This window comes from Seriola lalandi, unplaced genomic scaffold, assembly GCF_002814215.2.
Source record: "Seriola lalandi dorsalis isolate HSWRI2012SDOR001 ecotype SW California unplaced genomic scaffold, Sedor1 jcf7180002054396, whole genome shotgun sequence".
Lineage (NCBI taxonomy): Eukaryota > Metazoa > Chordata > Actinopteri > Carangiformes > Carangidae > Seriola > Seriola lalandi.
In genome coordinates this window covers 333,837-355,172 of record NW_019524949.1, presented here as the reverse complement: position 1 = coordinate 355,172, position 21,336 = coordinate 333,837, and the positions used below count along the sequence as shown (strand labels likewise).

General features: G+C 39.1%; 1 protein-coding gene across 1 annotated transcript in view; it reads left to right on the top strand.

Moving 5' to 3' along the window:
• The window catches only part of acsl6 (acyl-CoA synthetase long chain family member 6), a 38,308-nt gene that overhangs the window by 10,420 nt on the left and 6,552 nt on the right, over window positions 1-21,336 (top strand). Inside the window, exons 2-14 of the mRNA XM_087174919.1 lie at window positions 3,066-3,286; window positions 4,783-4,897; window positions 6,897-6,961; window positions 8,803-8,904; window positions 9,246-9,345; window positions 10,250-10,428; window positions 11,753-11,785; window positions 12,566-12,617; window positions 15,139-15,212; window positions 15,466-15,543; window positions 19,128-19,262; window positions 19,717-19,851; window positions 20,938-21,033. Of these exons, the coding sequence (XP_087031045.1) occupies window positions 3,066-3,286; window positions 4,783-4,897; window positions 6,897-6,961; window positions 8,803-8,904; window positions 9,246-9,345; window positions 10,250-10,428; window positions 11,753-11,785; window positions 12,566-12,617; window positions 15,139-15,212; window positions 15,466-15,543; window positions 19,128-19,262; window positions 19,717-19,851; window positions 20,938-21,033 (1,385 nt within the window). The remainder of the gene's footprint in view (window positions 1-3,065; window positions 3,287-4,782; window positions 4,898-6,896; window positions 6,962-8,802; window positions 8,905-9,245; window positions 9,346-10,249; window positions 10,429-11,752; window positions 11,786-12,565; window positions 12,618-15,138; window positions 15,213-15,465; window positions 15,544-19,127; window positions 19,263-19,716; window positions 19,852-20,937; window positions 21,034-21,336) is intronic.

The window sequence follows — 21,336 nt, the reverse complement described above, 5'->3', positions numbered from 1 at the left end:
TGTGTGTGTGTGTGTGTGTGTGTGTGTGTGTGTGTGTGTGTGTGTGTGTGTCTGTGGTGGTGTCATCTAGAAACTACACTAAGAGTGAGAGCATTTGAGTATTTTGGGAAAAAATGATAAGAGGCATGTACTGGCATTCATGAGTGTCAAAAGTTTTAAGACCATGAAGCTACAGTATGTGATGACTTTGATGAAACATAACATTTTGTAATTTTTCAATGCACACAACTTTAGGTCTGTACAGAAGTAATGCATATGTTTGTTCATGATAAGCAGAAGCCTAATGATAAAAAACTATGCTGTGACTGTCCAGCCTGTCTCTGTGGACACTGTGTCCAAATTTAGGGGTTCCCTAACAGGAGTTTGGATTCTGCAACTCCAAACTAACTTTTAATGGATATTTTATAATCTGATTACAGTGTTTTTAAAACTCAGCATACTACTACTTTTAGGGCCGGTCAAATGATTCATTATTTCCCACCAGAATTTTATTACTCTCAGTGTAGAGAAGGTTTTGAAACATAATTTACATATTTACGTGTCAGGTTCAAATTCAGCAGGCCTGTTTCATAGAAAAATTACCACAATGACAAAAAAAAAAAAAAAAAAAAAAAAAAAAAAAAAAAAAGGAGAAGCAAAAGTAATTTATTCCATTTCCACGAGGTGACACAATTTGGAACAATATGACAAAAAGTAAAACTTGTGGTCTATCATCAGCACAATTCACAGACCATCTAGGGACATAAGTTTGCAATGAGCATTGACCAATCAGGAGAAGGGAGGTAAGTGATAAAAGACAAAATGTTTAATTAGTTAATTCAATAAATAAAATGTTAACATTTTCATATATTATATACTTACATACTTACAAGAATAAAATTAGACTTTACTTTTGGTGTCAGGCAAAAGTTTTCTGGGGGAAGGAGAGTCTGACTCATGATCTGAGTAATTCTTGATTATTGGCTGTTAGCAGCTTGTTTACATCACCCCATTTACACCATCATAAATTACATTCATTTGTTGTTAGTTTTGAAATTCATGCATCTTTCACCCCACATTGCAGGCTCATATGATTCCCTTTAGTAAAGTAGTAGTGAAGAAAATACTGTGTGTACTCAAAATAACAGATGAATGAGGAAGTCAATTTTCCCACAGCCTCAGATATGTTATCAGCCTCACTCTGTCAGTGTCTGTGGCTATGTACATGTGAGTGTGTGCGTCTGCGTGTGTGAAAAAGTGAGCAGACAGGAAGTCATTCTGATTGGCATTGAACTGCAGCACTGTCCCAAAGCCATCCGTTGAGTCAGGTGGTGCTGTCTCTGACTCATTTCTCAGGGGCGGGAAGACACCCTTCAGTCATCACTGCAGTCAGCGTTCCCTTCAGCTGAATTATGCATTTCACGGTGTGTGTGTGTGTGTGTGTGTGTGTGTGTGTGTGTGTGTGTGTGTGTGTGTGTGTGTGTGTGTGTGTGACGGGGGCTGAGCCTTAACGAGCACTATACATCACATGTATGTGTGTGTTTTATCTACTTTCTAGTCCCACCACAGTGGGTAGTGTAAATCATGTATTCTGAGCCGCTTTTACAGTAAGAACAGGAATGCGTGGGAAGACCGACCCCTCATTCATCTATTTTTTTTGAAATGGTGCGTTAAAGGTCACAGGGTCTGGGTGAAGGAGCAGTGAGATCACATCTGTTCTTTAAACATGTTTATCAAACAAGACTCAAAATGTTCAAAAAAGAACTCTGTGGAATTTGTAGGAGGGTGTAGTTTTCTACGAATGTGTGTTAAATATGTGTCTTTATATGGGAAGGCCTGTTCACATATAGCTGCATGTGGAAGTGGTAGCGAGGGCTCTTTACCACTTCCTGCACAACAGGTTTTGTTCAGTGCCCTTAAATGTCAGATGTCATGTGCTGAAGTTTACTTGTGATATCTGACCATAATCGTCATGTAATCTGAATCATTGAAAAGCCAACATTTTGCTCCCTCTGCCTGCTGTAACCAGCCAGTGTAGCGTGGGATATGAATTCGTCTTGTGTGGATGAACATGTTGATAGCTCACACGCTGACATACTGACTCTAATAGTAAGGGAACAACATGACCTCACCTTTAATGCAAGGATGTGCATGTGGTAGCACACAAACCATTACACATATAAATTCTTTCATGATACTTTGCACCAGATGTGGTGTTAACATCTAAGAAATTGAGCACATTGCTGGAAGATTGAACATTGAATAGAGGAAGAGGAGAGTTTCGTGGCAGATTTGGTGAGTTTATTGTCTGTGGAAGTGAAAGATGCTGCTTTTTTATAACCAGAAAATTGAAGACCGTTGTCACATGTTCACATGACTTTGGTTGATTTTATGCGTACTGCTGCAGTTTAATGTCAGGTGCCAGACTGTGGTTTTGTCTGTTTTGTTTGTTTGGTTTTCTCTTTGTCTTTGAATCCCAAAATACAGCCTGCTTTGAAAATGAGTGTTTCTTTGGAAACTGTAAGACTGTATGAATGAATGAATTTAGAATTGAATCCTTGGACAGATGATTGCCATGTATTTTCCAGATCATGTCTATTCTTCAACAGCATTGGATCACAAACATCTAAGCCATTATTTAAATACCCCCCCTGGCACATCTGATTTAGCCTTATAAGGTATTTATTAGATATTGACTGCCAAGACGCATAAAAGCTGTTGATTTTTTTGCTCCCTGAGAGAAAGTAATAATAAATAATAATGTTAATGTGGCTGAAACATTTGAAAGAATTTGAAAACAATGCTGATTCTGTAGGTGCACACAAAAAAAGCACCAGAGTTTTGTTTGAAATCCAAGACGGGTTAAATCGAGGGCAAGTGGACTTCATTGCAGATACCTGAAGTTCTTCTTATCCAAGAGGCTTCTTCAGTTCTGACCCCAGAGAGGTTAAATACCTGGGTCTCCCCACCAGTCAGTCAGAACTGAAGAAGCCTCTTGGATGAGAGGTTAAAAGTCCAGTTGTCCAGTCCCTTGGATAGCCATACCTGGATGACTGACTTAAGTCAACCTGTCCACTTTCCTGCAGAGCTGAGTTCCACCCTGATGGAGAAGATGCAGGCCCAGGAGATGATGAGCGGCCTGAGGATACCGGAGATGGACGATATCGGCCAGTTCTTCCGCTCCCTGCCAACATCCACGCTGGTGGGCATCGGCGCTCTGACGGCCGTGCTGGCGTACTGGCTGGCCACCAGACCCCGCCCCATCAAACCACCCTGCAGCCTTCTGCACCAGTCTGAGGAGGTGCCGGTAAGATGGAGCACACACACACACACACACACACACACACACACACACACACACACACACGGACACATACACACACACAAATAAATTAATAGATGGAGTTGGGGAGAAACGTGGATTTACAGATGCAGTCTTATTTGCTGTTTTATTTCTGTCCCCCACACTTTTCCTGTTTTTGTTTGATTTACTCACTAAAATCTGTCCACGCAGCACTCTCTTTCTGTCAAGCTGCCAAAATCCAGATGAGAGAAGCAAAATGCTGATACCCTCATTGAGGTCACCTTCATGGACTGCATGAAGCAATAAGCTTCATGAGCAGGAGTGCTTTGGGGTGTTTGTGGTTTGCGTACGTGTGTGTGTGTCCTGGGTTTTACCTTTCAGGCTATATACATGCTGCCCTAAGCACAGGTGGAGCTTGTAGGGTCACTACACAAGGTAACATGTGACAACTGAGCTCACTAATGCTGAGCCAGCAATGGTGTTGAATGGACATTGTACTACCCTCAGAGAAAATTCAATTGATAATTTTCACATATTAATAACAATAATAATAATAATAATGATAATGAATCACTTTGTACATTTTACTTGTCTTAATAGCATCGCAAAAGTTTATATCAAAAGTTACATTATTAATAAAAGTGTAATGATAAATAAATAAATACATAAATAAATAATAACAAAGAAGTAATAAAGACATATATGAATGTTAGCCACTATTAAAACTTTTAACTAAACTGATAAACCCTGGTCCTGGTTTACCTTAACCACTGTCCAAACCAAACCGCATGCTTTTTTTTCACGCTCACACCTCAACCCCGTGCCCTCTGACTAACTGGTGAGGCTGGCAGCATTTGTAATCAACATGAAACTCCTTTGAAACGCTTTCTGTGGCTATGACAGGTTTCTTTTCTTGATGAATGTGTTTGAGCTAGCGATGCTACTGCCTAACAGACTGAGATGAATGTGTATCTGAGAAGTGCTGGCAAAAACTACAGTACAAGCACACACATGCATGCAGAGACACACAAAGACACTCAAGATTTCAAGTCAGTGTTTCAGTGTTTCATAACTCGCAAGGCTAAAGGCTCCCTAATCTTTTCGGCCTAAATGACTCATTTGCAAAAAGAAATTTGCTTGAACTTTTCTTTGTCTTTGTGAGAATTAACTCTAATCACCCGGAATGCATCAGCAGTGTGCACACAGGGGAAAGAAACAAAGCTCTGTTCAATTCAGAAGCTCTGACATTTTTTAAGTATTTTTGAGCTGACAAAAGAACAAGGAAAACAATTTTTTTCAGCCTCTACTGTCTATTCAACACCGTCTTCCTGTTGCAGATGAATTAGACCTTCTTTTTTTTTAAAGTTTTGTTTCATTCTTCTGTTTCATTCCGATACTAACACCTCCAGAGTTTAGAGAAAATGTTGCAAAAATGTTGTTTATGGTGTTACACTGTCTCCTTGTCTCACTCACCCTCTCTCTCTCTCTCTTTGCATTAGCATGAAGATGGAGGTCGCCGGTCCATGATGGGCGACAGTTCCAAGCTGCTGAGTCATTACCATGACGACGCCAGGACCATGTACGAGGTCTTCCAGAGAGGCCTCCACATATCTGGTGGGTAGAATACTGTCTGAGGGTGAAGAATAAACACTGTGTAGTATTCACTTGTGAGCTCACAACCAGACAGACGTTTCCACTCCTACTCATATATACTATTCAAATGGGTCTGTTCCTCTAGACTTGGACAGCTTTCCACACAAAGTGTTTATTTCACTCTAAAAAGAAGATCAAAATCGGGTTTTCCACCCATATTATAAGTTTAATTTACATTTGTTAATGTACGGGACAGCATATAAGTGTGTTTTTATGAAGGTAATTTTAAAACAAAGTTAACTGTTATAAAGTTAATTGCTTAGATTAAAAACCTCTTTTACAGAAGTGTCCTGGCAAAGACAGACAGACAGACAGAACGTAGAACATAGAACAAACTTATCGCAAAGACTAAAAATGAAATCGATAAAACATGAAGAGAGCAATCAAGGATCAACAAAACAGATGTGATCAAAAGGGTAATGTAACTGATAAGATAACATCTGAAGGTACACACACACACACAAAAATACATTTTCATGCACATGCTTGACTCACCCATTGATTTACTTATGAGGCTACATAATAATGAGATACAAATTTGTCGACACAAACAGACATACAGCTGTACGCACATTATTAACCACACACATGCCAATATTCATGGACATTTTCACAAATATAGAAACAAACACGCGCTCCTTTGCCGCACTATTCAAAGTCATATTGTGTCCCCCATACTTTTCTACTTTCAGCTGGATTTTCTTACAAAAAAAATCTGTCCAGACAGTGTCTTTTTACTGTCGAGCTGCCAAAATCCAGATGAGAGGAGCCCTGAGTTGGTAAATATGAACTAATTATTAGGGAGTTTATATTCTAAGTCTAATGCAGTACTTATTGCCCAGCAAATGCCTCACTTACATTTTATATTAACCAATCTAAAATAATGATTTTGGGAGATGTACTTATAAAATACTGCTGTAAGTAACAACTACAACTCCCACGAGTCTTAGGCATAGATGCACTATCGGAACCTCATGGCAGCATTCAGCCATGAGATAATTGCAAACAATGTTGTCGCTGTTTTACCATGATCAAAATGACAATGTGCTGAAATATTTACCGACCAAGTTAGTTTATGGACAAAACTCCAGTGTTTCATGTTTCAGACACATAAATGAAAGAAACATAAACGAATATAATTTATCTATAAAAATATGACGTATAAAAAATACAGAAGTGGCAAAGTGAGTCATGGTATATTACACAGAAAACATTTAAGAATACAAAAATACTTATCAGGGCCTTTCAGTCAGTCTGTCCAACTCTTTCATCATCACACAGAAGTTATTAGACTGCTAGATGCACAGTAAAAGATGGCTTACACACACACACACACACACACACACACACCCACCTGTACACCCACACACACACACACACACACACTGTAGTACTTTTTCATGTATAATACAAAGATAGCACACAGTCTGACAATGTTGTGGTTCGACCATAAAACCTCTAATCAATGTTTTGTTGGTGCTTGAGGTAAAATGAGTCCTCTGGTTGCCAAGAGGATGGTCATCGTTGCTAATGGTAACAGCTTCAGGGCTCACAGCCGGGGAGTTTAAGCAGGGACGTTAAGCGACTGACTCACATTGCAGAGATAATGCATTTCTGCTTAAGAGCACTCCAACCACACCTGCTCCTGAGAGAGCTTCATCCTCTGAAGTGGTCCACTCATTATAGTTTAGAACTTCTTTTTAAATTGTTTTTAAATATAATTATACCAGTCCTGTCTATCAGAATTTGAATGCTTAAAAAGTGACTAAATAATAAAATGATAATAAGTCAACCATTTGCTCACAAAATACCATGTTTACAATTCAAGGCTACTAACAGAGTTTTGGTCATATGTTTATTTTAAAATATGATGCTTTGTCTGCCATCATAAGTTTCACAATGTTCTTAAACTTGTCTCATTAAAATTGTCTCTCACTTGTCTCACTCTGTCTTCCAACAGGTGATGGACCTTGCTTAGGCTCGCGGCTCCCTAACCAGCCTTACAAATGGATGTCCTACAAAGAGGTTAGTGCCTTTCAGAGGACAATCAGTCACAGGCTTTGTGGCACCCAGTCTGCCCAGCAACCAGAATATGTCAGAATATGACAAGAAAGGAAATGTTAAGAAGAGTTGAAATACACAAGGATTAATGTGAGTGGCCAATCTGTGGCTGGCCAACAATAGCTCGAACATTATGTCAAACAGTGTCAAAGTACAAGTGCATTTGTCGGTCTGTACATAAGGGGAACTAACCTTTTCTTAGTGTAATCGCTCCCGGAATAAAACCAAACTTCCTTCTGTTTGTTTTACATAAAGGCAATCTAAAACCCATCCCTGAGGACATCATTGATAATCTTTTACGCTTTCAGTATAAGCTTGAATCTTTATGATTTCCCAATAAATTGACAGAAGAGGTAAACAACAACTTGCAATCAGTTTTTATCCTTTTGAAAAATGGATGTAAAACAGTAATATTAATGAAAAACTTAAATTCTTAAAACAAAGAGGAATAATTCGTCAATATTTGTTGATCTCCACCAAAAGACTTTAGCCTATGTAGGCCGTACTGATGCTGCTGACATTACTGAAATGACAAGCCGTGTGATCTATTGGAAAATGATCAGCATCTTCACTTTAACAACACATGTTAATCACACAGCGGTGTTCATGTGTAATATAATCTGTAGCTGTAGCACCAGCAGGGATTCAGTTATGTGTGGGACATACAGCAGCACTGGCACACATGTCGTTTATAATATTTCTCCCATGCGTCAATTAATTTCCTATCCTCACTGCTGAGGCAACTGTTGTCATCAGCCAACATTTATCTGCTTTTAGAAACAAATTGTCTCCTGTCTGTAGTTTTTTCTTTCTCCAATATTTGGTGGAGTGTACGGATTGGAGGCCTCTTCCACTGTTAGTGCTGCGCTGACCAGCAAACTTCACAATTGTACTGAAGTCATCTCTGGCAGCTCATGAGCAACGGAAAACTTCCAACGTCCCATGAAGCAGTTTCCGTTCCCAATAAATCAATTCAGGAGACAACCTGACATGTTTTGGAGACTCATGGGAGTGGTGGTTTTGGGTAGGCAGGGAATTTTATTAAGACAAGTGATGTAGCAATTTACTGTAGAACAAAGCTCAAGGGCTGTATAAGAAGGGAATTATGCCACCTTCAACAATTTTATCAGTGACATCATGTTTTTTACAAGAGAACTGTGGGAGGATGATTGTCCTTTTCTTCTTCTTTTCTTTTTTCTCAGGAAAGCCAGATAAGTCTGGACTTGCTAACAGTCTCATTCAGTGAGAAGCCATATCTTTCTGTAATATAAACAATGCACCGTTTACTCTCATCCCAGGGTGGAAAATAATGTGCAACACTTTGCGAAAGAAAGTCATTATGCAACTTCCTTGCTGTCTAAGCAAAAATAAAATAAACCTGTTTTCTTTGATGTGTTTCATAATCATGGTAACTTGAGAAATGAGAGTTTAGTAATTTAACAGTTTACATAATGGAGAGTCATTTCTCGAGAGATGCAACTGTGGATGTTTCCAAAATGGGCTTAAAATGTGGCAGATGACCTTTGAATATTATTGTTTTTTACAACTTAAGCACGTATAATCCAGACTATGACAACCATGGATTTCCCTTTTCTTTCAAACTATTACTGAGGTTATGTTATTTGCCTAAATTAGTAAACACCGAACGCTGAGAAGAATTTCTGCCCTCTACTGTTTATTTCCCAAGAAACTGAGTTTTTAATATCACATGAAATATTTTCTTTAGCTGGAAAACTAGCTCAGTATTTGTTTGGTATTGTTCCACCTTATCCAATCAGCTGCTGTCCCATCTTCTCACTCCATAGGTGACAGCCCGGGCCGAGCATCTGGGTTCAGGATTGCTGCACCAAGGCTGCCAGCCCAACCCCAACCAGTTCATAGGAGTGTTTTCCCAGAACCGGCCAGAGGTGACAGTCACTCTTTTTTTTTTTGCTCAGTTTGTCTCTTCTGAATCTAACATTCTTCTTGTCTGTATCAGACATCATTTGGCTCAGGCAAGGTAAACCATTTTACAGATGGTTTCGTTCATACAGGCCACTGATGTAAACATAAACACACACACACACACTCAAAAACAGTACACATTGCTCTCTTATTTAAACAGATTCGCCTTTGCCCTCTTGAAAAATATATACATAGAAATTAAAATGTATTGGCTTGGAAAGAGTAAAAGGATGTGGCCGGATTTTCACTGGATGAATGAACTCTAACCACTGACCTTTGACCCCTGACTTGTGTGTGATTACAGTGGATCATCTCAGAACTAGCTTGCTACACCTACTCCATGGTGGTGGTTCCCCTTTATGACACTCTGGGCCCAGACGCCATACGGTTCATCATTAATACTGGTAAGAACAGATCCATGAAGCCTGCAACTAAATAACTTTATTTAATAGAGTGAAGTCATGATTTCATGAGACATTTAAGGGTCTTTACTTACTGAAGATTCAGTATGTGTCTTGGTTTTGAAACAGCATCAGTGTGACTGACTGCTGAAAGCTAGTTCCACTAACTTTTAGATAAGAAGAAGAATAATTCGTCAATATTTGTTGATCTTCACAAAAACAGTTTAGCCTATGAAGGCTGTACCGATGATGCTGACATTACTGAAATGTCAGTCCGTGTGATCTATTGGAAAATGATCAGCATCCGAAAGCGTCATCTTCACTTTAACAACACATGTTAATCACACAACAGTGTTCATGTGTAATATAATCTCTAGATGTAGGGATTTAGTTATGTGTGGGACATACAGCTGCGCTGGTACACATGTGGTTGTTAATGTTTCTCCCATGAGTCAGTTCTTTTTTTATCCTGACTGCTGAGACAACTGTCATCGTCAGCCAACGTTTATCTGCTTGTAGAAACAAATTGTCTTCTCTTGGTTGTTTTTTCTTTCTCTAGTATCTGGTGAACAAACTTCAGTAAGATACTTCCTGGCTAAACTTTTATTTAAAGACTGCAAAAGCCAGAGAGACAACCATAATGTGAGAACTCTGCTGCAAATGGGTGACTGCTGAGCTGTTAACCTTGTGCTTATATAGGTTTTGTACTGAACTGAACGTAACTGCTTTATTTCTGAACTAAAGATAGAACTACCAAAAAATCTGATCAGATTTCAACTGAACTCCCTACCCACATTTGGGTCTTCCTTTTCTTTTCTTTTTTTTTGGATTGTTTTATTTTAGTTTTTTATTCTGCTGATAATCACACAAAGGGTGCGTGTGCTCTTGTGTGCTTGTGTCATTTCAGCTGACATCTCCACGGTCATCTGCGACAAAGTAGAGAAAGCTGAGGTGCTGCTGGACAACGTTGAGCGGAAGGAGACTCCAGGCCTGCAAAGAATCATCCTGATGGATGCCTTCGACTCTGCCCTCATGGAGCGCGGCAAGGACTGCAGCGTCCATGTGCAGGCCATACAGGAAGTCGAGGTGTGACACGTTGGAAAAGAGGAAACTCTGTAAAGCTAAAACGGGTCTAGTGGGAGAATTGGCTCGGTGCAGATCATGCAAACTATATCAAAATAAATGTATACGCACACTTAAAGAGGTTTGAATTATTATATTATATTTTCTACTGTGTGGTCGTCAATCAAGAATAATCCTGATATTCACTGTAATTCAAAAAATATGTCATGTCATGAAGAGTGATTGTTGATTCATCCAAATGTCTGTGTCAGCAGTAATGGCTGCAGGGATAACATACTTTTTTATAGGTGCCAACAGTCAGGAAACTTCACCTTTGCACAAGTTGAATTTTTTTAACATCCAGTCATAACAAAGTGATGTTTAGATCTGGTCAACACACTATCAAAACATTGCGTCGCTTCTTAGCCATGTTTGGTGAGATCTGTCTGTACTTGCCTCTAGCTCTGCAGAATCTGACACATGTGGCATTTCACAATCGCAAAATCCCACACAGACAGCGCGTATTGCATTAAAATAGACCTCTATGTCCGTCTCATTTACAGTAATTTCACTGCTCTTTTTATAACGGTAAATGTTAATGCCCCATTAGCTCAATCACCACAACAAACAGACACATGAAACTGGTCCAGCAGGTCATAGCTGGGGCTTTTTGAGATAGATGCACATTTCAAGGATGAACTTATTAGGTAGTCATAAGTCAAAAGTCAAGGTCGGTGTGACCTCACAAAACATGGTTTTTGGCCACAATTCACAAATTCATACGCTAGTTATGACACAATTTAACACAAATGTTAAATAGGATAAAATGATGAAGTGATGACATCTTATATCCAAAAGGTGAAAAATACAAAGATCAAAAAAAGTTGTGGTGTGCTTGAATAAAATATACAAGGCATTTATAGCACAGTGAGGATGTTCCAATGAGTTGTGGAAAGCAAAGACAATTACAGGAAAGTAGCTGGCCGTCACATGTTCATTTTTCTCTGATGACCAACCGTTGTGTAACTGCGCCAGTGTGATAGACACCCAGTTAACAAACACCTCCTTAAATGAAAAGAATGAGTTATTGTAAATGCTGCTGAACTTGATCTACACTGACACATGTAAATGCTTGGCATTCAGTAACCAAATGATGACAAATCAAACACGCCCCCATCAACACTGACCCACATGTTGCTATCCTTTATTTAGAAAAGTTTCTCACGTTCAAGGAATCAGGAGAAATAACCCTTAAATTACACCAGACAGTGTTGTTTTAATGTCATTTATGCATGTCAAGTGTGAAGTCCTTTAGTAAAAATTATTTTCATCTTGTTTTTTCTCACAGGCTCTGGGCAGAGAGCACTACAGAAAACCTATAGTAAGTACTAAATCACAATTCCACTATACATAGGGAACAACATTTTTAGACACGCTAACAATGTCGGTCTCTCAGTCGCTCCACCACTTTGGTCCAGTCTGAAATATCTCAACAACTATTGGATTGATTACATTTTGAACAGATATTACGAGTGTTTCGCAGACGATGAATCATACTTTTTTAAAAATACTAATTAGGAAATGTTAGTATAATAGCACGCTAAACAAAGATAGTGAACATGATAAACACTACGCCTGCTGACTACGTCACTGAACTTGTCTAAAGCCGGACAAGGGATTAATGTAATAATCTGAGACTTTATAAATGAGCAAGACAACAGTGTTGCTGAAAGCTTTATATTTGCTTTTCAGTCCAAAATAAAAAAGACAAGTATCTTCACATGGCTTTATTCATATTTTGCCTGGTTTTACAGATTAAACTAGACTGAACACTGACAATTCAGGCCCAACCCTGCGGCTACTGGATATTAGCCAGCTAAGCTTAGCTGGCAGAGTGAATCTCTTTCTCTGAAAATCAGAGAGAGATCCCTCTTGGATAGGACATACATTGAAAGCACTTTGATGAAATAGTGCTGTGATGACAAAGAAAGGGGACAGAGCCAAGCAGTGTGAATGTTGCTCAACATTTACAAACATCCAACATTCTTTACCCTGTAATGACACGTGTTGGCGCAGCTTGCACTTGGAAAAGATACAAATAGAAGTTTATCTTATGATTGTGTCGAACGTCTTCTGACTAGTATTATTTTTTTCTCCGCAGCCACCAGCACCGGACGACCTGTCTATTGTGTGTTTCACCAGTGGAACCACAGGTATTAATTGTATAAATTACGTGGATAACATGCTTCATTTGTGTTTGGTGCCAATAAATTCACAAATAGGAACATGTGTGGCGCAGCTAAGTGGCTAACAATGCTATCAGTAGCCTATCAATTTATTCCTATTAGCTACTGTTAAGTTTTGACTATCTGTCATTTTACAGGCTGTTAACAGCAGAGCCAATCATACATGTTCATATTTTAATGAGAGATAAGAAAAGAGAAGGCATGATAGACTAAATATTAATACATAGTATTGGGTTTGGTATATAAAGATGCTAAATATAGATGAAAATAGTTACTTTTTGCTTCTGTTAATTTGCCTCTCTGTAGGGATTTGTGTGTTTCCCCATGCAAAATATTTCCCATACTGCACCATACCGCACCATATCTACACCTGCTGTGTTAGCAATGGGATAATTGCACTTACCAGAAACTGCTCCTTTTACTTCTTGTCAAACTGTTATGTGCTCTTTGACTTATCACCTGACTTTGATCCTTCTATTCATTGTACTCACTGTTGTTTATGATTTTACAGGGCAAATTATGATACAATTGTTAACTGCAGATCAAACATGTGGACAGGTCATTGTGAATTCAACTAAATCAAATTACCAATGAAGTCACGCACAGGTTTTGATTGATTAAATAATGCTTGTTCTGCATTATTAGTTAACAGGTCAGACAGGACAGCCTGCCCAGGACACACCTGTTCATAAACTGTTCTGCAAAATTCCTGTTCAGCCCAGTTGAAGTTGATCAGATGCATCACACATATTTGATTCTTAGGAGGAGTTAAGAAGTCAAAGTCTGCACACTCTGCTGGCTTGGCTTGTCTATTTCACTGAAAGCACAATGCGTTGGCTGCAAATTCAGTCACCTGCCCTTTGCTTTCTGGATGTTGATCCTGTGTGACTCAGTGGATACAGCATGTCACTAACACTGCGAGATTTAGGCAGTGTGCCACTGTAAACTGGGATCACCCATGCTGAAAATAAAAGCACTCATGATGTTGTCAGGCACTATAAATTAAACCTGTAATTAACGATTATGATAATCAAGTGGTTTAAAGTATTTAAAGTATACTGTGCACAAAAATAGCATATACAAGATAAATCATTCAGTAGTAGTTTGCAGGAAATTTCTAATAATGATGTTTTTTTGACATGAAAATTGGTTTGACAATCAGTATATGGTAATTTCTGTGTAATGCATTTGAATGTATTTTGCTAAGGAAAACAGAAGACAAAAGTATGACACATTGTAATTCACATTTACTACAGGGCTGCTCCTCCATAATTCCCAGAAATGTGAGGATTTTCGGATCTAAAAATAATAAATAATTAATTAATTAATAATCAAATACTCCTCTTCCACTTTAATGAGCGACAGGAAGATTAGTATTTACCGTAAATAAATCTAGTTACAACACAACAGCAGAGTTACCTAATAGCAAGAGGATGATTTTCCCTCTCCTTCCTCTCATTATATAAATATATTCCACCGGCGTGTTCTGACATGCCAGAGAGCGGCACATTCATCAAAGTAAGGAAGCATTGCTGCTTTCTTTTTTTTTTTTTTTCTTATCCCACAGCAACAACAGCCTCTGAAACCAACCGACAAGGGAACCAAGGCCAGGTCAAGTGAGGACACACTGGTGTCAGTTTACAAGTGACAGCAGATGCAGCTCAGCGCATTCAGTGTTCACTGGTGTGCTGAAAACACTGCCACCTGCTGGCATCGAGGGAGATTTGCTGCCTCGTTTCCTCAAATCGCTCTGCATTTCCTATGAATTCCCTCCGTGTCTGTTGCAACAACCACACACTATTCGGCTCTGAATCTAAAACATTGCTCACAGCTGTGTGAGACAGATGGTGTGTTTAGAAAGAGGAACGCATTTTATTCAAGAGACATTGCTTCACACAAACCAGTGTGTGTGTGATCGATGGATCAAATGACTTTACAGAAACTGAGAAGAGAAATGGTAATTTTAGTCTCTTATAGGAATTGCCACAACCATTTTAAAGTGTGACATCATAGACTCCTAATTTTCCACTTGAAATGATAGTGGCACGTGGCTTTAGTCTGGTAATTTGAGTAAAATATTTATTCAACCGTGTATTTATAGTTTCTAGAGGCAAAGTAACCAGAGAAAATACATAATATAGACATAATATTCCCAAATCTTAATTTCTCACATGATTAAATGAGTGATTGCAGCTGAATTTTGTAAATAATAGATTGGATAGTGCTATATTTTAAAAATTAGTTTCAGACATACAGCATGTATGTGTGTGTGTTCAGATGGCACTTGCTGTGGTCCATGAGTGCATAAGTTATTCCTCTGTTCAAAGACATTGTGAGAACAATTCAGAGGAAATTCTGCAGAGACATGTCTTTCCAGGCCTGGATTCCTTTTGCCTGTTCATTTGATGACTGTTGGATCCTCTGGTAGGTGACGGGAGTTTCACTTCTGTGATGTTGGTGTGTTTGTCTTTTCTGTCTGCTTACACAGGAAACCCAAAGGGAGTCATGCTTACCCATGGGAACGTGGTAGCTGATTTCTCAGGCTTCCTCAAAGTAACAGATGTAAGTGACCTTCTCTTCTTTTGTCCTTGGCTCAGGACATCTTTCATAACATCACACCCCCCACCCCCCCACCACCACCCCCAGATGTCACCCAGGTTTTGGGATGATTTAATGTCAAGGTCTGACTTTGTGATTCATCAGTCTGGTTTTATTTTTTAACATTCTTTTCCATGAAACTTCTATTTTTCATTAAATTGCTGTGTTGCAAAAATATTTTCAGGGCCATCTGATTCCCTTCTATTGTCTCCTGCAGAAAGTCATTTTCCCCAACCAAGATGATTGCCTCATTTCCTTCCTGCCACTGGCCCACATGTTTGAGAGGCTCATCGAGGTAAGTGGCTTGAACTGAGATCTGTAATCACAACAACGAGATAGTTACAGTATGTTTATGATTTTCAAGCTGTTATGATGGTAGCAGGGGAAGATGAAGGAAGGTGGGCACTAATTTGAACTTGTATGTTTGTATGTCCTCGTATGAACTGTAATGTATGGGAAAGGAAGAAGAGATGGAGAGAGACTCTTTCTCCCCAAATTATCTTCTCCTTTTTTTTTTTTTTAGTTTTGCTTTCCAACTCTGAGGATAAATTCCATGTCTGCATTTTACAGTCAGTGGTGTGCATCTTACATCATTTCCCCTGCTGAAGCACGTGCACACACAAGCACATATGCAGATGTCTGAGAACTTTCAATCTATATGCACAAAGTGTTATTGCAAGAACTCAGGTTAAGGCAGGAAATCAGAGGGCATGTTTACAAGCAGCTCAGAGATCAGCAGCGTTTACTGTAAAAGCCTTTGTTTACATGCAGCTGGTCACCAACAGATTTCTCTTCTAACATATTTTAGAACCAAACTGGTTTGTTGGAACATTTGGACTGTAGGTAGATCATTCACCATTTTACAGTGCCCAAATCTTGCAAAGGGTCTACTGTTCAACTATGGAAAAAAACGTGATTCATCAGTTTCAGTTTTAGTCAGTTTGGCTTTAATTATGCTGCCTACGAAATGAACACTACAGGGATACTTTCCCTCTCTGAATCCCCTGCCATTCACATATTTTCCGGGAAAAGTCCAACCAGAAACCCATGTAAGTATTTACTTGAAACAGAGAAATCAGGTTTATCTTCCAGAAGTGTAGCTGTGTTAACGAGGTTTCTCTGAAGCCCCTTCACTCCAATTGCCAATGTGTAGGAAATCAGATAACTACAGGTTACTTGCATATAAACACACTGACAGACACAACATTCATCACTGTATGTCCAAATTAAACACTGCGTTGGAGGATTTCCCCCATCCGTCTGCCTGGGCAAGGTCAATTGTTTCTCAGAGATAGAAGGAAACTTTTAAACATTTAATGCAGATCAAACAAAGACATAAATAGTGAAGGTTGCATCAGATTTTGTGTTGGTTTTTCTTCCAGTAGTTTCCACTCAAGTTTTTTGACTAAATATTGACAGCAAATTGAGCAGTTAGCCTCCAGACCTCACACAGACTAACTGAAGGCAAGAGGAGGTTGTTTTTACTTAGAATCTGGGAATATAAAGTCTGTCAGTCAAGGCTGTGGGTTTTGCTCACACCACTTGTCATAACTTATTCAGGATCAGTCACAAAACTTGACATCAAACATTAAACAGCTCAGACAAGATGTAGTGAGACTGGATTTAGATGACCTTTAGCCTTGCTGAGCGTTTTTAATACTAGGTATCATTATTCCATTAAGTGGATCAGTAATAGTGTATTTTGTTGTGTGTGTGTGTGTGTGTGTGTGTTTGTGGTTCTTCACTTGTGTGTGTGTGGCTAGTCGTGTTGTATCAGGCTGAACCAGCCTGGTTTGTTTGCCTGCATAGCAGTGTTTTTAGCAACGTGAGACTCAGACACAGGAAATCACCTAACTTCCCTACAAGTCAGCTCATCAGGTCACACAATAGAAACAAGTTCAAGACTCTCACACATGCACACAAATACACCACACTCCATATCTAACACCAGTGGTGGCTCTATCATAGGGAAAAAAGAGGGTGGACCCTCTGTTACGCTGTGTCCTCAGATGGCCTCAGAAACAGGAAGTGGGACACATAATGCAGTTTTTTTTCACAGCCACTTGATAACAAAGGATGTGTGCTTGGTTAATCCTCGGCCAGTCCATGGAAGTGTCGCAATCCGCAAGGCGTGTGAACATAACACAAACTGAATATACATCTCATTTAAAATATCCTCTGTTAGTTTGTACTACAATCTGCAACAGCAGAAAAATTTGCAAACTGCACTTCAGTTTTCTCACTTTTCTGATGTGTAATTTCTTGATTTGAGTCAGAATTGTTCAAATGTAATCAGCACCGCCACACAGAAGGAGTGCAACAACACTTCTTCTGCTGCTTCTGCTTTTACTTTTTACAACTCTTATCTTCCATTAATCATCTCGCGACCCCACAAATTTACTTTGTGAACCACTGACAGGGGCCTGACCCCAAGGTTAGGAACTGTGAAAATATTTTGGATAAGACAATGAAAACATCCTTTCATAACATCCTTACATAATTGTTCTTTACATATGATATATACTGTCGCCCATAAAGTTGGAATAATTTTGTTTTCCAATCAATTCTCTGTTTATTCCTATTTAAATGCATCAGTAATCACTTTTGACCAGGTGCAATGATTACATTATGTGTCCCAATTACCCAGGTGAAATGAAGTAAATCACATTGTCACAATCATTTCATGGAAAAAGGAAAAAAATATTTTATTCCAACTTTATGAGCAACAGTGTATGAACATGGCATAGCAGTATGATATAGTTGTGCTGTGTGACTACTGTGTAATGTTATGCTGTTAGTTGTAATTTCTATATCCATGCGACGAAAGCATTCTATAGAATATGGAGGAATGTGTTTGTTCTATTATGAGCTTATATCTTTTATAGTATGAATAATATTCCTGTATGTTTGAGTATTTTGTGGTAAATCTTAGTGTGTTCTTTCAGGCATGAACGTGTTCCATAGGTCTGATATATGTGGGACTGAGTGCTTCCTGATATTGATTTTAAATCTGTCACTGGTTACTATCAGACAAACCAGACAGGGTTTCTTTGTTCTCTTCTATTGGTATAAAAAGGGAGTTTCACACTGTTGTTCTGGGGACTCTCCACTGACACTCTGCTTTGTGCATGTGAACAGTCCACTATATTGTACAATATTTAGTCATCTACTACAGTGTGGTGTGTGTTTATTATTGATGATTTTCATGCAATTCCATCAATAATTTTCACAAATAGCTCCATCTTGACTGCTCAGCTGTTTACTTTGGGTTCTTTACTTTTATTTGTAAAGGAGAATGTATACATTTTATACTGGTACCTCTACTCAGTAATTCCCCCATCACTGATGGTAACAATGAATGTCTTCCACACACTAACAACCACTGAATGAGCATTTTCTAATGCATCAATGATCATTCAAACATGACAGTAAGGTTCCTCTTTTTGCAAAAGGACATTGGTACTTGAGAGGTTGGGAATGAGAACCCTGACCCTTTACCACAAATACAATGACAGATATATTAACTGGTCTTTCACATGAGTGACCAACAAGTGCCTGTAAGTTTATCAGTCATTTACCCATTCATAATGGATCTCTTATCCTGTGTAGCACAATTAGTAGAGAGAAGTCACTCGGCACTTCATCCACAAGATTATGTGCAGAATTTTATGAATATAAAGATCTATTTTCTTGCACTTTGACTACTGTTTTAAAAAGTGTTATAAATAAAGTTCACCATTCATTTCCATCAATTGTTGGCTGTTATGTAAATTTTATCACCACATATCTAAAAAAAAAACTGTGTTGGGATTTTCTGTGTAAAATATACAATATAGCTAATAGCTTTAATGTCACTATTTGTGTTATGTGTCTCTGCAGTCTGTGGTTTACTGCCATGGAGGGCGGATCGGCTTCTATCAGGGCGACATCCGTCTCCTCCCAGATGACATGAAGGCCCTACGGCCTACCATTTTCCCTGTGGTGCCTCGACTACTCAACCGCATGTACGACAAGGTGAGTTGAAACTGAACAGATACAGACAGGACTCTTAAGAGAACAATCACATTAGCTTGTTCAGTTCATTGAGATTTTCTCCAGAAATCAGAACATCTGTGAAAATTTGCACTGTCCTGGAAAGTGACTGACTCACACAGGGATTTGTGGTTTGAAAATACAAAGAAATAGTTTAGCGCTACCTTTGAGTCATACAAACATCCTTGCCATCCATGGGATGAAGTCTTGATTTTCAACAATGACTTGAGAAACAGATATTGTGTAATAAACTTAAAGAGGGTTACGGAGAATAATGTAAAAGAAGGAATCAGTTTGGTTTTGCCTACTTCCTGGTAATTTCAGGACAATTTGCATGAATAAATTTACATGTTTTCCACAGCTGGAGGGAGAAGGGACAGGCGCCAGCCAATCCCAACCAAAACATTGGTGTTTTTTTTCTTTGTCTCAACCACAGATCTTCAGCCAGGCTAACAGCCCATTGAAGCGTTGGCTGCTCAACTTTGCTGCTAAGAGAAAAGGTGCTGAAGTCAGCAGCGGGATCATTCGCAGTGACAGCATCTGGGACAAAATCTTCTTCAGTAAGATTCAGGTAAATAGTGTCTCCTCTCCCTGAACCAAATGTGGGGCGTCTACCTCATGCACTTATATAGTACTTCTACATCTAGTATAAAGCGCTTTACACTTCAAGCCACATTCACCCATTCACTCACACATTCATACAGCACTTTTACTATGCATATGCAGGTTTCTATCATACACACCTAGATGATACGCACTCCACCAGTGATACATCAGGGGCAATTTGGGGTTTAGTGTCTTGCCCAAGGACACTTCGAAAATGAACGACCTGCTCTACCTCCTGAGCTCCAGCTGCCTAAGTGGGATGTCCACATGTGCTACTGTGGACATCTATTACATTAACTGCTGCTATCCTGCAACAGCATAATGACATCATACGCTTCTGTTTGTTCAGTGCATTTCAGAAAATAACTTCATGCCTGGAACAGTCTAGTTGACGTAGATCCCAGCTGAGGTCAGAGCCATACAGTTTACATTCACTATATGGTTTTTGAGCTGTGAAAGGTATTTTTATAATCTGATTTTCACCCATTCTTTAAAATCCATCACAAACAAGTGGGTGTAAAAGACAAGTAGCTATCACAGTCGCCTGTATTTACCCTCTAGTGTGTTTCAATGTTGCGTTAAAAACTGTTGGATAATCTTCCAAGTGATCATTATGCATTTATTCTTTAAAATTACATTCATGGCGGGGCGTCGTGTAGCGTAGTGGTCTAAGCAGGCGCCCCATGTGTAGAGGCTACAGTCCTCGCTGCAGTTGGCCCCGGTTCGAATCCCACATCGGACGGCCTTTTGCTGCATGTCATTCCCCCTCTCTCTGCCTCCCCGTTTCCTGTCTCTCTCCACTATACTATCAAATAAAGGCATAAAAAGCCCAAAAAATATACTTAAAAAAAAAATTACATTCATGGCTGAACTAAACTCAGCTAATATGTTTCATCCAGACTGGGTGGATGTGGTCTGTTTAGATTTCCCTAACAAATGAGCCCAATAACTGTCATCATGCCTCTAAACCCCAATCTTTCAAATTCAATGTCAACATCAATATATTCCTGGACATGTTTTTATACTAATAATATGTTTCCCTTTTGTACAGGCCAGCCTGGGAGGAAGGTTGAGGATGATTATAACTGGAGCGGCTCCTACCTCGCCCAGTGTCCTGGGATTCCTCAGAGCAGCTCTGGGATGCCAGGTGAAACACACAGATACACACACACACACACACACACACACACACACACACACAAAAACCTCACTGATATAATGAATTCTCTAGGCCCTAAATCTAAACATCTTAAACATATGCCTAACCGTTCTCACATCCTTAACCTAAGAATAGGTCTAACCTTTAAGTGGCTATAATCTATATCTTTATAATGACAATGTGTCAAATGAAAAAATTGTCAAAACAACATGAAAGGGGTCACTCATGGTGATGAATCTACAGAGAATTATTTACAGAGCATTTACAGCGAATTTCAGCTCATTGTTTGAC